This window comes from Panthera uncia (genome assembly GCF_023721935.1).
Source record: "Panthera uncia isolate 11264 chromosome C1 unlocalized genomic scaffold, Puncia_PCG_1.0 HiC_scaffold_3, whole genome shotgun sequence".
Classification (NCBI taxonomy): domain Eukaryota; kingdom Metazoa; phylum Chordata; class Mammalia; order Carnivora; family Felidae; genus Panthera; species Panthera uncia.
Genome location: NW_026057584.1, coordinates 75308758 through 75323132, shown reverse-complemented (window position 1 = coordinate 75323132; position 14375 = coordinate 75308758). Strand labels below are relative to the sequence as shown.

General features: G+C 34.3%; 1 protein-coding gene across 1 annotated transcript in view; it reads left to right on the top strand.

Moving 5' to 3' along the window:
• Window positions 1-14141, top strand: part of KCNJ3 (potassium inwardly rectifying channel subfamily J member 3) — a 149311-nt gene extending 135170 nt beyond the window's left edge. Inside the window, exon 3 of the mRNA XM_049615628.1 lies at window positions 12012-14141. Coding sequence (XP_049471585.1) covers window positions 12012-12598 — 587 coding nt within the window. The 3' untranslated portion in view covers window positions 12599-14141. The remainder of the gene's footprint in view (window positions 1-12011) is intronic.
• Window positions 14142-14375: the final 234 nt, after the last annotated feature.

Sequence of the window (14375 nt, the reverse complement as noted above, 5' to 3'; positions counted from 1 at the left end):
TTTTTTTTAATTAAAGCAAATTAAAATACTGTCTAAAGGTGAGAAACCGCGTGGTCTAGGGAAACTTTTTTTTTAATTCCAAGTGGATTAAAAATTAATTCCAGTATAATTAATGTGCAGTGTTATGTTAGTTTCAGGTATACATTACCATGATTCAGGAATTATATACATTGCTCTGTGCTCATCCAATAGATGTACTCTTGATCCCCTTCATTTTTTTTAGCCATCCCCCGTCCATCTCCCCTCTTATAACCACCAGTTTGTTCTCTGTATATAAGAGTCTGGGTTTCGTTTGTCTTCTTTTTTCTTTGTTCATTTGTTTTGTTTCTTAAATTCTACAGGAGTGAAATCATATGGTATTTGTCTTTATCTGACTGGCTTATTTCACTTAGGATTGTACCCTGTAGATCCACCCACACTGTTGGAGATGGCAAGATTTCATTATTTTTTATGACTGAGTAATATTCCATTTGATAATATATATGCCACTTTTTTATTCATCCATCTATCAGTGGGCACTTGTATTGCTTCCATACTTTGGCTATTGTAAATAATGCTGCAATAAACATAGGAGTGCGTATTTCTTTCCAAATTATTATTATTTTTTTTGTATTCTCTGGGTAAATACCCAGCAGTGCAATTACTGGATTATATGGTAATTCTATTTTTGATTTTTTGAAGAACCTCCTTACTATTTTCTATAGTGGCTCTACCAGTTTGCAACCATGCACTAGAGTTCCTTTATGTCTACATCCTTGCCAACACTTGTTGTTTCTGGTGGTTTTGATTTTAGCTGTTCTGACACGTATGGGGTAGTACTACTCATATAATAAAAATTATACTTTTAATTTGCATTTCCTTGATTATTAGTGATGTTGATAGGGAAACGTTAGTACTTTCATGGTTAAACACCTGTTTTGTCATGTCAGAAATTTAAATTATTTATTAAGACTTGTATGTACATGCCCAAACCAATCATTCATTTTTCTCTTAAAATACATGAGCTAAAATATCATATATTTGTAATGATTACTGTGAAGTGGCATTTTCACATCTAGAATGGAAAACAATAATAATTTCCATAAAATTACAGATATTTTATTTTTCATTTAGGTTCTATAAATAACTTAAGAACAAAAATTGGAAGGGAAATTCTCTGATTTTTCACTGCAAAGCATGGAACCGTAATAACTGCTGAATTGCAAATGTTTATCCAGGCTCTGTTCTAAGCCTGCAGGCAAACAAAAAGAATTTGAATTTCTGCCAAAGAAGATGTTAAAAAATAGCTATAGTTTGATACTGAAAAAGAAGTAATGCCTATACAAAAAGTAAGCCTCATGACTCAGGGAGAAAACAAGTTTTAGATTGTCAGGTATAAATGGATAATGCTGCATTTTATACAGTGATCAGTTATAGTTACATGAGGGATAGAAATTTCACCCAAAGCTTAGATTTAACTAGAGGTCAAATACTCAAGTATATCAAAATACCAGTTAATTTAATGTGGCTTAATGGTTAAATGCAAATAAAATATAACCTCTCTAGAAAATGTATCTAGACCTACATCTATTAGTGTATATTTTCACAAAAGCATAAGGAAAAACCTAACTGGATAACCAGATCATTGAATTTGATTTATGAGCAAGTGTATCTTCTTTGTGCAAGAATCATTCATACCTTGGTTTGTGAGCATAATTCGTTCCAGAAACATGGTTGTAATCCAAAGCACTTGTATATCAAAGCAAATTTTGGAACCATTGGCTCAGTTGTGATGTGACATTTGTGTCAGGTACTGCTCGTATTGTAAGACATTGCTCGCTTATCAAGTTAAAATTAGAAATGTTTGTTTGTCTTTCTTATGGAACACCCGCAGAACAAAGTTACTCACCATCCAAGATTTTGATGTATTTTATATGGTGATTATATATAATTTATTTTTATATACTCTCCTGTCCCACCTTACTAACCAAAGTAAAAAGGTCTTAGTATAATTATATCCCTTGCATTTTTGCTGGTGACCCCTTCTAGTAGATCGGGCAATCTAGTAGATTACTGACCAGTGTGGGAATGCTGTATCATAAAAAAATTGACTTCCTGGAGCACCTGAGTGGCTCAGGCGGTTAAGTGTCTGACTCTTGATCTCGGCTCAGGTCATGATATCATGATTCATGGGATGGAGCCCCACATAGGCTCTGTGCTGACAGCACAGAGCCTGCTTGGGATCCTCTCTCTCTGCCCCTCCCCAGTTTGTGCTCTCTCTCTCTCCCTCAGAATAAATAAAATTTTAAAAACAAAACAAAGTTGTCTTCTCTAGCACTGACATTTTTGACCTTCCTATTCTTCTTGTTCCTCCACTCCTCCTACTACCTCTCCCAAAGAATGCGTTGAGCATCTAATATCTGGCACAGTGTTGGATACTAGAGATGCCAAGGTGGATAAGAGCTCCCTTAAGAAGCTTATTCTAATTGGGGCGTCTGAGTAGCTCAGTCGGTTGAGCATCCAACTTCGGCTCAAGTCATGATCAAGTTCATGGGTTTGAGCTTTGTGTCAGGTTCTGTGCTGACAGCTCAGAGCCTGGAGTGTGCTTCGGATTCTGTGACTCCCTCTCTCTCTGCCCCTCCCCCACTCATGATCTCTCTCTCTCTCTCTCTCTCTCTCTCTCTCAAAAATAAATGAAGAACATTAAATATTTTTTTAATTAAACAAGAAGCTGATTCTAATCTAATCCATATCTGTAACTTCATTAATGGACAAAAAGGAACTGTGTCTTAAATTCAGGTGCAACTGGTTGTGTCTTTGCATCTGCTCTTTACTCACCCCAGAATTTGTCTTATGTGATAGATAGGGACTGTGTAGCAAACTACTACTCATTTTTAAAGACTAGGTTTAAACATAGAGGTTGAGTGAGTTTATCCTTCATTCCATTGCCATAACACCTTGTAATTCAGCATCTTGAAGAGTACCTGGCAGAAAGGAAATGTTTGATCAATTAATAAATGTTAAGTATTATTACTGGTTGAAGTTGATTATGTATGTCATTGAGATATTTATAGTACCTGGTGGTTGAGAAACATGGGTGTATGTGCCTGTGCACGTGCGCTTGTGTGTATATTTCAAAGACAATACATTAGAAGAGAAAAATTAGGAAAGATTTCATACATTTAGTGGCATTTAATTCAAGCCTTGAATATGAGGAATTATGTGAAGAGGTAGAAAGATGAAAGAGGATATTTCAAGCAGTTGAAACAGCCATGGACCAAGTAATATGCGTGGAAAACAGTAATTATTAATGAGAAAGTCATCCATTCAAAAAAATTGGAGCAGAATAGCATAGAGGTTAAAAAGGCTGACTGTGGAATTGGAGGGCTTGACATTATATCTCCACTACAACCATATCCTGTCATGTGACATTGGACAAGCTACTTCCCCTCCCGATACCTCAGTATTGTTATCTGTCCTATGAGAAAAAGAATAGTATGGTGAAGAGAATTATAATACTCAGAAAACTTGGGATCCAGCATATATTGTCTACTATGTGTTGTAGTTATTGTTGACAGTTTTTAAAGAGTTAAAACTAAAATGGACATTGAGGGCTAGATTTTGAAGGAACTAGGAAGACATGCTGGTAAGTTTGGGGTTTATTCTTTATTTTTCTTTAAATTGTATTTATTTATTTTGTTTACATATCACATAATTTAAAAGCTACTAGGCCTTGCCTCCTAATACTTAAAGGTGAGAATTTCAGCCTATATTTTAAGATGACACAAACATTCAGCCCATAACACCATATAAAGTGGTTATAAATGCCATTTTAAAGCAAAATTCTAGGAATATCTTTTAAAAACAGGAAATAATCTAAACATTTAATTGTTGTAATTCATGTGCAACATTTTTAAAAAGCTGATCTGTTTGTTGCTTCAGACAATATTTTAAAAAGTTTTCTTGCCTATGATTAGAGATAATGTTCTTCAAAATAATCAAATTCCAGCATTATCTGAAAAATGTTCTGTTTAAGCAAGAAAATATTACATTTTCCCTTTGAAAAACATCTTTTCTGATGTCAGTCTTATGGAGTATTTTCCAACAATAATTTGGTTCCATTTTATTTAGGTCTTGAAGGTGTTTTAGAAGCTAAAATCATATTTTAACAAGAGAAAACTATAGAATGGATAGGTTTGGTTCTGATCCTATAATTGTCAGGGCAAAGAAACATGTTTTAATAGGTACCATAAAGAGAAAGAGATGCTGTAAGAATGGAACATTTCCTCTCTTAGGTTAAGGGAATGATAATCAGTTGAAAGCGTACTGGTCAAATTCTGTAATGCTTCTGTGTGAAGTGATAGTGGAAAGCAGAAGGTAGTCCCCTGTCAACACAGCAGAGAAGTTACTTGTATTTCTACAAGGGAAGTATTTGCTACCATAAAGTTAGGCATATTTGTGCAGAGTAGACCACATTGACAGACACAGACTTGACTCCATTTATATTGTGTGTACTAATAGGCCTTTCTTCTTATTGCAGATAAGTATAGACAACATGGTCTACAACAAATTAATAGAAACTAACAAGGCAAAAATTATTTCATTTGCTTTGAGTTGATTCTGAGAAATGGGTGATCACTAAAGAATTGAAATATATCTAAAGTGACGTTTTAACTAATTAAAACCCCAATAATAATGATGATTGATAATAGCTAATGATTATTACCAGGTAATATGGGAGACCCATTAAATTGATTATATCATTTTCAATTATAATAACCTAATAAATTATATATTTTTATCCCTTATAACTATCCATATTTTATAGCAATTAAGGTTTAGATAATTTCAATAATATGCCTAAGATCTTACTAATACTGTGTGGTTAAAACACAGCAACCTCAAATTCAAAGCCCGTGTTCTTTGGCTATTAATATTACCCCAATCCTCTTAAATATGTTTTTAACAGTATGACCATGAATTATCTGTCATAGTTTCTATGTGTCATTGACCCTTTACACCTGCACTTGCATTCCTGTTTGCAAATCTACCCATCTTTGTTGTTGGTTAAAAATCTATCTTCCTTTCTTTTGTTCTTCTGGAAAGTAAGAAACCTAAACTATTAAATTCGAAACTACTAAATTTCTTATTGACACTTTATTTTTTAACAAATGTACTTGGGTTTTTCTTCTTGTTTTTGTCTTTTAATCTTCTTAAGATTTTTTGACCTAGCTCAAGCGATAATAGCAAAGTGATGTCTGAGAACACATTGTAAGGCCAAGTGCTTGTAAATAATAGAGGATAATATTGGGTTGAATGCATGCCAGAAACTTCTACTCTTCTCTAAAGTGTCTGAGCAGAATATGTTGAGCTTTAAAGGGATTCCATCTATTTGAAAACTGCAGTTTCTGGAAGCAATTTATATATTCTTAATAGCTTTGCAACCTATATCCCAGAGGAGCCTGATGCCATAACCTTAGTGTTATTGAACAGTGGTGGACAGAGTGTCTTTGTTTTATAAACAAGATAAAAAAAAAAACAACAAAAAACAAATAACAAAACCCTAACATCATATACTGCCTCAGAAAGTTTAGAGTGTAAACTTGGGTTCAGCTCAGTACAACACAACAGAGAACAGGCAGAGAATGACAAGTGTGCCTTATAGTTATTGTATCTTGGAGGATGGGTGAAATTTGGGGAGTACTTAAGGGAAACAACAGCTACAGACTATTCAGTAATATTCAGAGCAATAATATAGGGCAGTCTAGGAAATTACATGTGATACAGCACATGCTATACATGCTAAGTTGTAAAAACCACTGCCAATTTGGGGGGAAAAAACCAAAAATGACAAATTTAATGAATAAAAACAATATATTATTCGGCTAAAATTTTCAGTTGTGGATGTATGTATATAAATGAGACTTGTAGAGTAGTCAGATGTCCTGTATTTAGGGACTCTTCTAGAAGAAAATGAGCAATATTTATTGTACATGCAACTTATATATACATTACATAATTTCATTTAATCCTCTCAGTTTATCCTATGTAAAATCAAGAGAGCGGGCCTTAATTTACAGATGAGGAGACTGAGGAGTAAAGAGATTTAATGGTTGTTTTCAAGTTCGCACATTAATTAGTAATGGATCAGGGATTCAAGTACATCATCAGAGCTGAGAAGAGTCAAGATTGCATGTACAATGTGCTTAGAGAGATGGTTGGCACACATAAGTTCTTATAGCAATCTTACTATTATTACCTATTATTATTACATAGCTTAATTAAAGGAGATTTTTCTCCAATTTTCCCTTTTGTATAGTGCACACATAAAAGATAGCCATTATTAGAATTCTCTCTCTCTCTCTCTGTCTCTCAGCAGATTCCATATTAAGGTTTAGATAAAGCCTCTGCTGTGCACAAGTTATTGATTATTTGACATTTTCTGTGTCACAACATCCAGACATTCCCCTTGGCCTGGTTATATTGTGTTTAACCATCTCACACACACCTTATGTAGGGGACCATTTCTAACCAGCAGAAACAACAAAGAATCGCTGAGTTAGAGGTATTCTGAAAGTTTAATTAAGGACTTATCAAATAGAAACTCCCTTGCCAATTTTCACTTTAAAAAGCTCTCAGACTTGTTATTTGAATAAGTGTTCAATTCACTTAAAGAGGAACTTAAAGGTAGAATCAGGAAGGGGACAAGTCAAAAGTAAAAAGGTTAGACTGCATCGCCTCAATCATTTTAGATCAACACAGTGCTGGAATAAATTAAAAAGCAATCTATAGCTTTTTCATCTAAGAATTAGTGCAGGAAATAAATCCCCTTTTTACAAAATGTTTTTCATCTAAGGATCAAAAGTCCCAGCTATTTCCAGTAGCAGCATCTGTTGCTTTACCAGTTTCCACAGAGATGAGCTCGTGTTGATTTTCATCACATTTGTTCAAGCTTGGAATCTGGTTAAAATACGCAAACTGTCGCAATGCCAGTTAAGAGTTGCAATCATATAGTACCCTGTGAATAATGCCATTCACCTGCATTTATTTTGATTCAAACAGCATTTCCAATTATGAATCTAAGCATGGGTTATTTTTAAATGACTTAAAAAAATGACCTAGAGTAAGAAACATAAGATAAAGTATTCTACAAGGAAGAATACTATGATACACACATGTTCTTAGGAAACATATTATCTTTACTTTAAATCTTTTCAGCTGAAATCTTGTGTTTTGCTTTTTCAACACCATTTTGGGTTAATGTGTAAAAAGAAGTCTGTCAGTTGCGTTACCTTAGAACATTGTCTAAACTGCAGATTGACCATCATAGACATTTTTCTGTTTTCCACCTTCTAATACTTTAATATCATTATTCATATGTTGACTGGATATTAATATTGTAAGTTTAAACCAGATTAAAAAACTGATGTTAGATACAAAAATACTGATTGAAAGAGATACATGCACCTTGATGTTTATAGCAGCACTATCAACAATAGCCAAATTATGGAAAGAGCCCAAATGTTTATCAATTGAGGGATGGATAAAGAAGATGTCCTATATATATATACAATGGGATATTACTCAGCCATCAAAAAGAATGAAATCGTTCCATTTGCAATGATGTGGATGGAACCCGAGTATATTGTACTAAGCGAAATAAATCAGCTGGAGAAAGACACCATATGATTTCACTCATATCTGAAATTTAAGAAACGAAACCAATAAACATGAGAAAAAGAGACAGGCAAACCCAAAAACAGACTCTTCACTGTAGAGAAAAAACCGAGAGTTACTGGAGGGGACATGGGTGGGAATAGGTTAAATGGGTGATAGACATTAAGGAGGGCATCTGCGTTGAGCACTGGGTGTTGTATGTAAGCGATGAATCACAAAATTCTTCTGAATCCAATATTATACTCTATGTTAACTAACTAGAATTTAAATAAAAAACTAAAAAAGAAAAAAAAAATTAAACAATGTAATGCTGTTGAATTGGAAATCTATGCATCTGTGTACCTACATCTAATGAAACTGTAAAAGAAGGAGCAGAGGAACAAACATGAGTCAAATGCAAATGTCGTTGGTATAATTACCAAAGTATTGTCATGGTTTTAGTCACCTTGCTGCAGGCCTTTTTAATAATCCACCCCAAGCTTCTACACTCAGTCTCCTAAGCTATTGGAGATACATGGATGGAAACTAAGAAACTCTAATATTTGGAAATATGAGCAGTGTATCTTTTTCTAGATTTTAGAACATTTTGAATGTTTAATGGATCATTTTTCCAAAAAGAGAATTGCTATCTGATATCTAGCTATCTGTAAATTTAATTTCCCATACTGCTGATGTGGGGCAAATTAGTGATATGTCAAAATTCCCCACTTACGTTAATGCATTAACACTAATTTTCAGGAAGAACGGGAAATGGAAATGATTATTACTATAGAGCAGTAAACCCAGCAGTCATTATTAAGCTTCGCCTTAAATAGCAAGCGCTGTTCTGTGCACTTGTCCAAAGCTCTCAATAGCTTTATGAGATGATGCTTCTTCTCTGCTTTGTAGAAGGGAGAACTGAATCTCAGAGAGTTTCAGGTATTTTTCACATGCTACTTAGTGGCATGAGGTAAATGATATCCAAGTAACATTGAATTGACAGCCAAATTCATAATTCATATCCAACAACAATGAGTTCACTCTGAAAAGAAATTAGTTTAATTTCACATAGTAGAAATAAATCTCCCCACCCTACTTTTCTGTCAAAATCCTCCACTGACATTTGAGTAACAATGCTTACAGGTATCTTTATGTGAACAGATGCTTGAAATACCTGTTTACATTGTAGATGTCACTGTACCTTCAGCACCTTATTAGTATTCAATATCCTGTTTCCCCAAAGTGAAAATTCCATAAGATTTTATTTCTTCCATGTTTCCCCACCATTTGATTTTTTTTTTTTTTTTTTACTTTTTTTCATTGACTGCTGATAACTACCCAGGAAACAGCTCAGGATAAGTAAGCATTGCAGATCAGCAATGTGGTATATTATAAAGATAAATAATGGGACAGAATGTTGATTTTTTGTTTCATTTCCTTTCCTTTCCCAATGTAAAAAATGTCACTAAAATGGAATGAACTAAGATGGTGATAGTAACTGGATTTTGTTTCAGTGTTTACTCTTTTGTTGTTACAAGTAACTGAACAAAGTTTATGTCTGAATTTACTTCAACTCTTAATATATACATCCATTTGTAATGACCAGAGGACAAACCTACAAACCTATGTTACACTGAGTTATATTTACTATATGCCCTTACTTCAGATAATTCTACCCACCATCAATTTTCAGTGGCATAATTTTTAAAAGTTAAAATGGGGCTGTGAAGGAAGTACTGTCACTTAACAGTAAATATATATTTATGATCTTTTTCTTTTATTTTCTTTTGAGAGAGAGAGAGCACATGAGCAGGGAAAAGGGGCAGAGGGTGAGAGAGAATCTTAAGCTCCACTCTCAGCATGGATCCTGACATGGGACTCAATCCCATGACCCTGGGATCATGATCTGAGCCAAAACCAAGAGTCAGATGCTCAACTGACTGAGCCACCAAGAGCCCTCTGATTTTTTTTCTTAAATTTATTTTAATATCCTGGGCTGGAAAGATACATAAATTATGAGAGTGACTGCTTTGGGAGAGAAACTTAAAGGTACTTTTTTAAAACAAATACAGGGTACTTATTTATTTTATTTTTCATATCTTAATGGATAGGAACATGGATAGTTGTTGTGTACTATAATTTTTCATGATCTTTAAACTATTCAAAATAAAGTCAAGTAAATATATCAGGAAATACATTTTTTAGTCTTTTCTGAATGATCATCTGTAAGTTTTTTTCATGAAATACAGGCTAGAAATTGAAGATACAGAATGCTACTGTGTGTATGTCTATAGTACTTACAAAGTACTCTTTAAACTAATTTTGTTATCTCCATGTATAAATGTTTCTGAGGGCTATTCCTGATAAAATGTTGATTATGAAGACTGGTATTTGGCCAGTTTGATTTTCACCATGACAGTTAATTTGATAGATTGTTTAGAATCGGTTTCCTAACTAAAATATTAGTGACATGATGGCAGAGTAAAAAGAACAATATCAACCCCCCCAGAAATTAGAATAATACTGTGCTTTCTCTATAGCTTCCTAGATCTGTGCCCAAGGAAGGTCAAGATCTATTTCTGAGTGCTATATTTCTTATCTTTAAAATGGACATAAGAATATTTTCTTTTTTAAAAAAATGTTTATTTTGGGGAGAGAGAGAGAGAGAGCATGGCCTGAGCAGGAGAGGAGCAGAGGTTGTGGGGGGGGGCGCGGGGACAGAGGATCTAGAGCGGGCTTTGTGCTGACAGCAGTGAGCCTGATGCGGGCTTGAACTCATGAACCATGAGATCATGACCTGAGCCGAAGTCAGATGCTTAACCAACTGAGCCACCCCAGTGCCCCAAGAATATTTCTTATTAGGATGATCTTAAAGATTAGAAATAATAAACAGAGTGCACCTAACACAGTGCCTGAGATATGATAGGTATTTATTTTCTGCATTTGTTTCTTTAAGAAGCATCTGGAAAAGGATGGTATATAAGTGTAACAGCTGCTTCTTTGGTCATACATAGCTGACCATAGTTATAAGGCAAGATTTTGTAAAGATTCCAGGAAGAAATTATCTTCAATATGGCTTTTCAATTATGTACTTATCCTTTTTCTCAGTATTGTATGTATGATCGCTAATCAAGAGAAAAGACAGAATATCCCTTTATCCAAATTACTCCAGGCTTAACCCCAATAGAAATTATTTATAAAGTGACAGAGAGAGAAGAAAAATGTAAGCAGAAAGGCTGTCATTATTTGTTTAAATTATTCTTAATTATTACGGAAATGAATTTTTTAAATTTTACACTTTACTAGCCTCAAATAGAAGTCTGATAGTAAAGGTGAAAGAAGGTAGTGAATTTTGCAAGTTACAAAAAGTTCTGTCTTCTGACTGAAATAAGACTGAAGTTTGATAACATGTTTTAAATGTATTCATGGACTTCTCAGTCTTCACACTTCCAATGAATATCTGAGGTTGACTGATTTAATAGTAACCCGCTCTAAATATCTGATTTACGAAGACAACACAATTGAGTAAATAAGAGTGGCATGATGTCAATGACATCCAAGTTAACATAATATGTAAGTAGCAACATTTTATACCTGATATCCTGCATCTGGTTTTAGAGATTCCTATAGCAGGGATAAAATTTGAAACATCACATTGACACAGATTACTGATGTTAGCATGTGGATTTCTAAGACCTGAGCAAAAGTTTATGCTGGCCTGAAAGGTCCAGAAGAATAGGACCACCATGATGACTTTTTATTACCCAAGATAAAAATATTTTCAACTTTTATTAACTTGGCAAATACTTGGGATAGTTCTCTTTGCTCTCATTTATTAAGACATTATATGACACCTTTTACATTTTTGTACATGTTGCTTTATTTACCGTGCTCACAACAGTACTGTGATGCAGGGATTTCGTCCTTTACAGAAGAGGGAAGTGATACTCCGTGAAGTATCTTAATAAGTTTACACAGTGGTAAAGTTTGGATGCAAAGTTGGGTTTGTTTCATATATCACATGGCTTCTTGAGTGATAGAAATGATTTTGTGGTTTCTCCCCTTCTATCAATACGTATGTTCACATATTGATGCCATTATTACTTTTGGTTCATGGATAAAAAGCAATGAATTGTGCCTTGATATGTTGCCTCTCAAACATGTACAGTAAAAGTGCCCTGTGGTTTTCATTGGAAGAAAGCGTATGTATCAAAGCTATTAATGTATTGAAACTTCTCACGTGTTCCATTAGTCGGTTTATTTAGATAAGAGTTCAAACGTAAACAGGAAAGCAAAATGAATCCCTTCGGTCAAACTGGCGTTGCATGTCCACGCACTGTGCAGAACTTATCACAGGTTTTCTTTGTGCCCCATAGGGATGACTTGTCAAGCTCGAACATCTTACACTGAAGATGAAGTTCTTTGGGGCCATCGTTTTTTTCCCGTGATTTCCTTAGAAGAAGGGTTCTTTAAAGTTGATTACTCCCAGTTTCACGCAACATTTGAAGTCCCCACGCCACCTTATAGCGTGAAAGAACAGGAGGAAATGCTGCTTATGTCGTCCCCTTTGATAGCACCAGCCATTACTAACAGCAAAGAAAGACACAATTCTGTGGAATGCTTAGATGGACTCGACGACATGACTACAAAGCTTCCGTCTAAGCTGCAGAAAATTACTGGAAGAGAAGACTTTCCCAAAAAACTCTTGAGGATGAGTTCTACAACTTCAGAAAAAGCCTACAGCTTGGGAGATTTGCCCATGAAACTTCAACGAATAAGTTCAGTCCCTGGCAACTCAGAAGAAAAACTGGTATCTAAAACCACCAAGATGTTGTCTGATCCCATGAGCCAGTCAGTGGCTGATTTGCCACCAAAGCTTCAAAAAATGGCGGGAGGAGCAGCCAGGATGGAAGGGAATCTCCCAGCCAAATTAAGAAAAATGAACTCTGATAGATTCACATAACAAAACACCCCCGTAGGCATTATTTATTGTTTGATTTAGTAATAGTCCAATATTTGGCTGATGAGGTAATCCTCGAAGGAATCTGAAAGGTACATTTTTCCCCAGTCATATATGCATATTTGAGAACCCTTTCTTCCCAAGTATTGCCACTGTGCAGAAAGCAAAAGTTGTGTAAAGGGAGGACACCATAAGAAAGTTCTTATTAACGGGCATGTATTATCACATCAAGCATGCAATAATGTGCAAATTTTGCATTTAGTTTTATGGCATGATTTATATATGGTATATTTATATTGTATATTCTGGAAAAATATATATATATATTTAAAGAGGTGGTACTCTTCACGACATTTCTAACATATGTATTAAACCAAACATGAGTGGATAGCTTTCAGGGCGATAAAACTATATATATGTGTGTGTGTATATATATCTATATATATACACGTGTGTGTGTGTGTGTATATATACCTATACACACACACACACACACACACACACATACATACGTACATATATATCTGATAAAATTGTGATGTTTTGTTCAAAGTTGTAGTTCTTGTGCATGTTTACTTTATTAGGCTAGGAAGGCTTCTGGCATTAATTATTAATACCAAATATTTTAGCCTTAAATTATTTGTCATTTTAAAATCTGATTTAATGTTTTCTGCTGTTTAAGGTCCTGGGAGGTTATCAATTGTACTTTATATGAGGGAGTCACACAAGTCTATGCTATTTATGGCCCTGCATAAATATAACCATTATATTTAACTTATAAATTTTAGAGCATACCATCAATATGCTAAAAATTTCTTAGGATTTTTAAAAGTTGCTAGCACTAGGGGAAAATTGGTTAATTTGAGAATTGGTCCTTTTCTGGACTACTTCAAGTCTGGAAATCTGTTTTGTATATTATCTAACACAAATATGAGCTCTGAACAAATGCTGAATCATTGTAATCATCAGTAGCCAACTTATACTGAATATATCAGAATCTGCTTGAAATTACATAATTAATGGTCCCTGTTTCAAACTGAGGCAATTGGTAACATTTTCACTCCTTTTCTGGAAGTTCTGTCATTTTAAAAACCAATAATTTATTCTTGAAGAGATACGACAATACAATGAAACAGATGATAAATATCTATGCTTAAAATATGTATGTCTAAATGAGTCTCTTTTTTAATGCTGTTCTCTTGTTTGTGGCATTTATTGTATCAGGACAGACCTTTTTTCCTCACCTGGGGAACCTATCCCACCCCATGCCTGTCACTGGGTTCAGGGAGAATGTTATGTATATACCTGAGAGAATTTTTAATTAGATGAATTGAAGATATTTTACCCATATGGGTTTTTTTGTTTATTTGTTTGTTTGGTAAACAATGATTTTATTGGTGTCTTGGATGCCTGGCCTACCAAAGTAATTTTAACAGTACTATTTTTCTAACCCCAAGGTCTGATATTTATTACTCATTAGTGGAAATAAAAACTATTGCTCAGAAGAACACCTACAAAATAAAGATTTGGAATGCAGAGATTTTTATGAAAATTTATAAGTGCTCCTTATCAAAATGTCATAGATTTTCCTATAGTTTTTTTTTTTTTTTTTTTTTGGTGGGGGGTGGGGGCATTGCAGTGTAAGTCTGTCCAGAATTTAGCTATTTCTCCTTATTAATATCTAAATCCTTAATGCCTGGTTTGGGCTCCCATTATTTCCCGGTTTTTTTTTTTAGCAATCCTGTGATGATTTTCTCACTGGAAAATTATTACATCAACA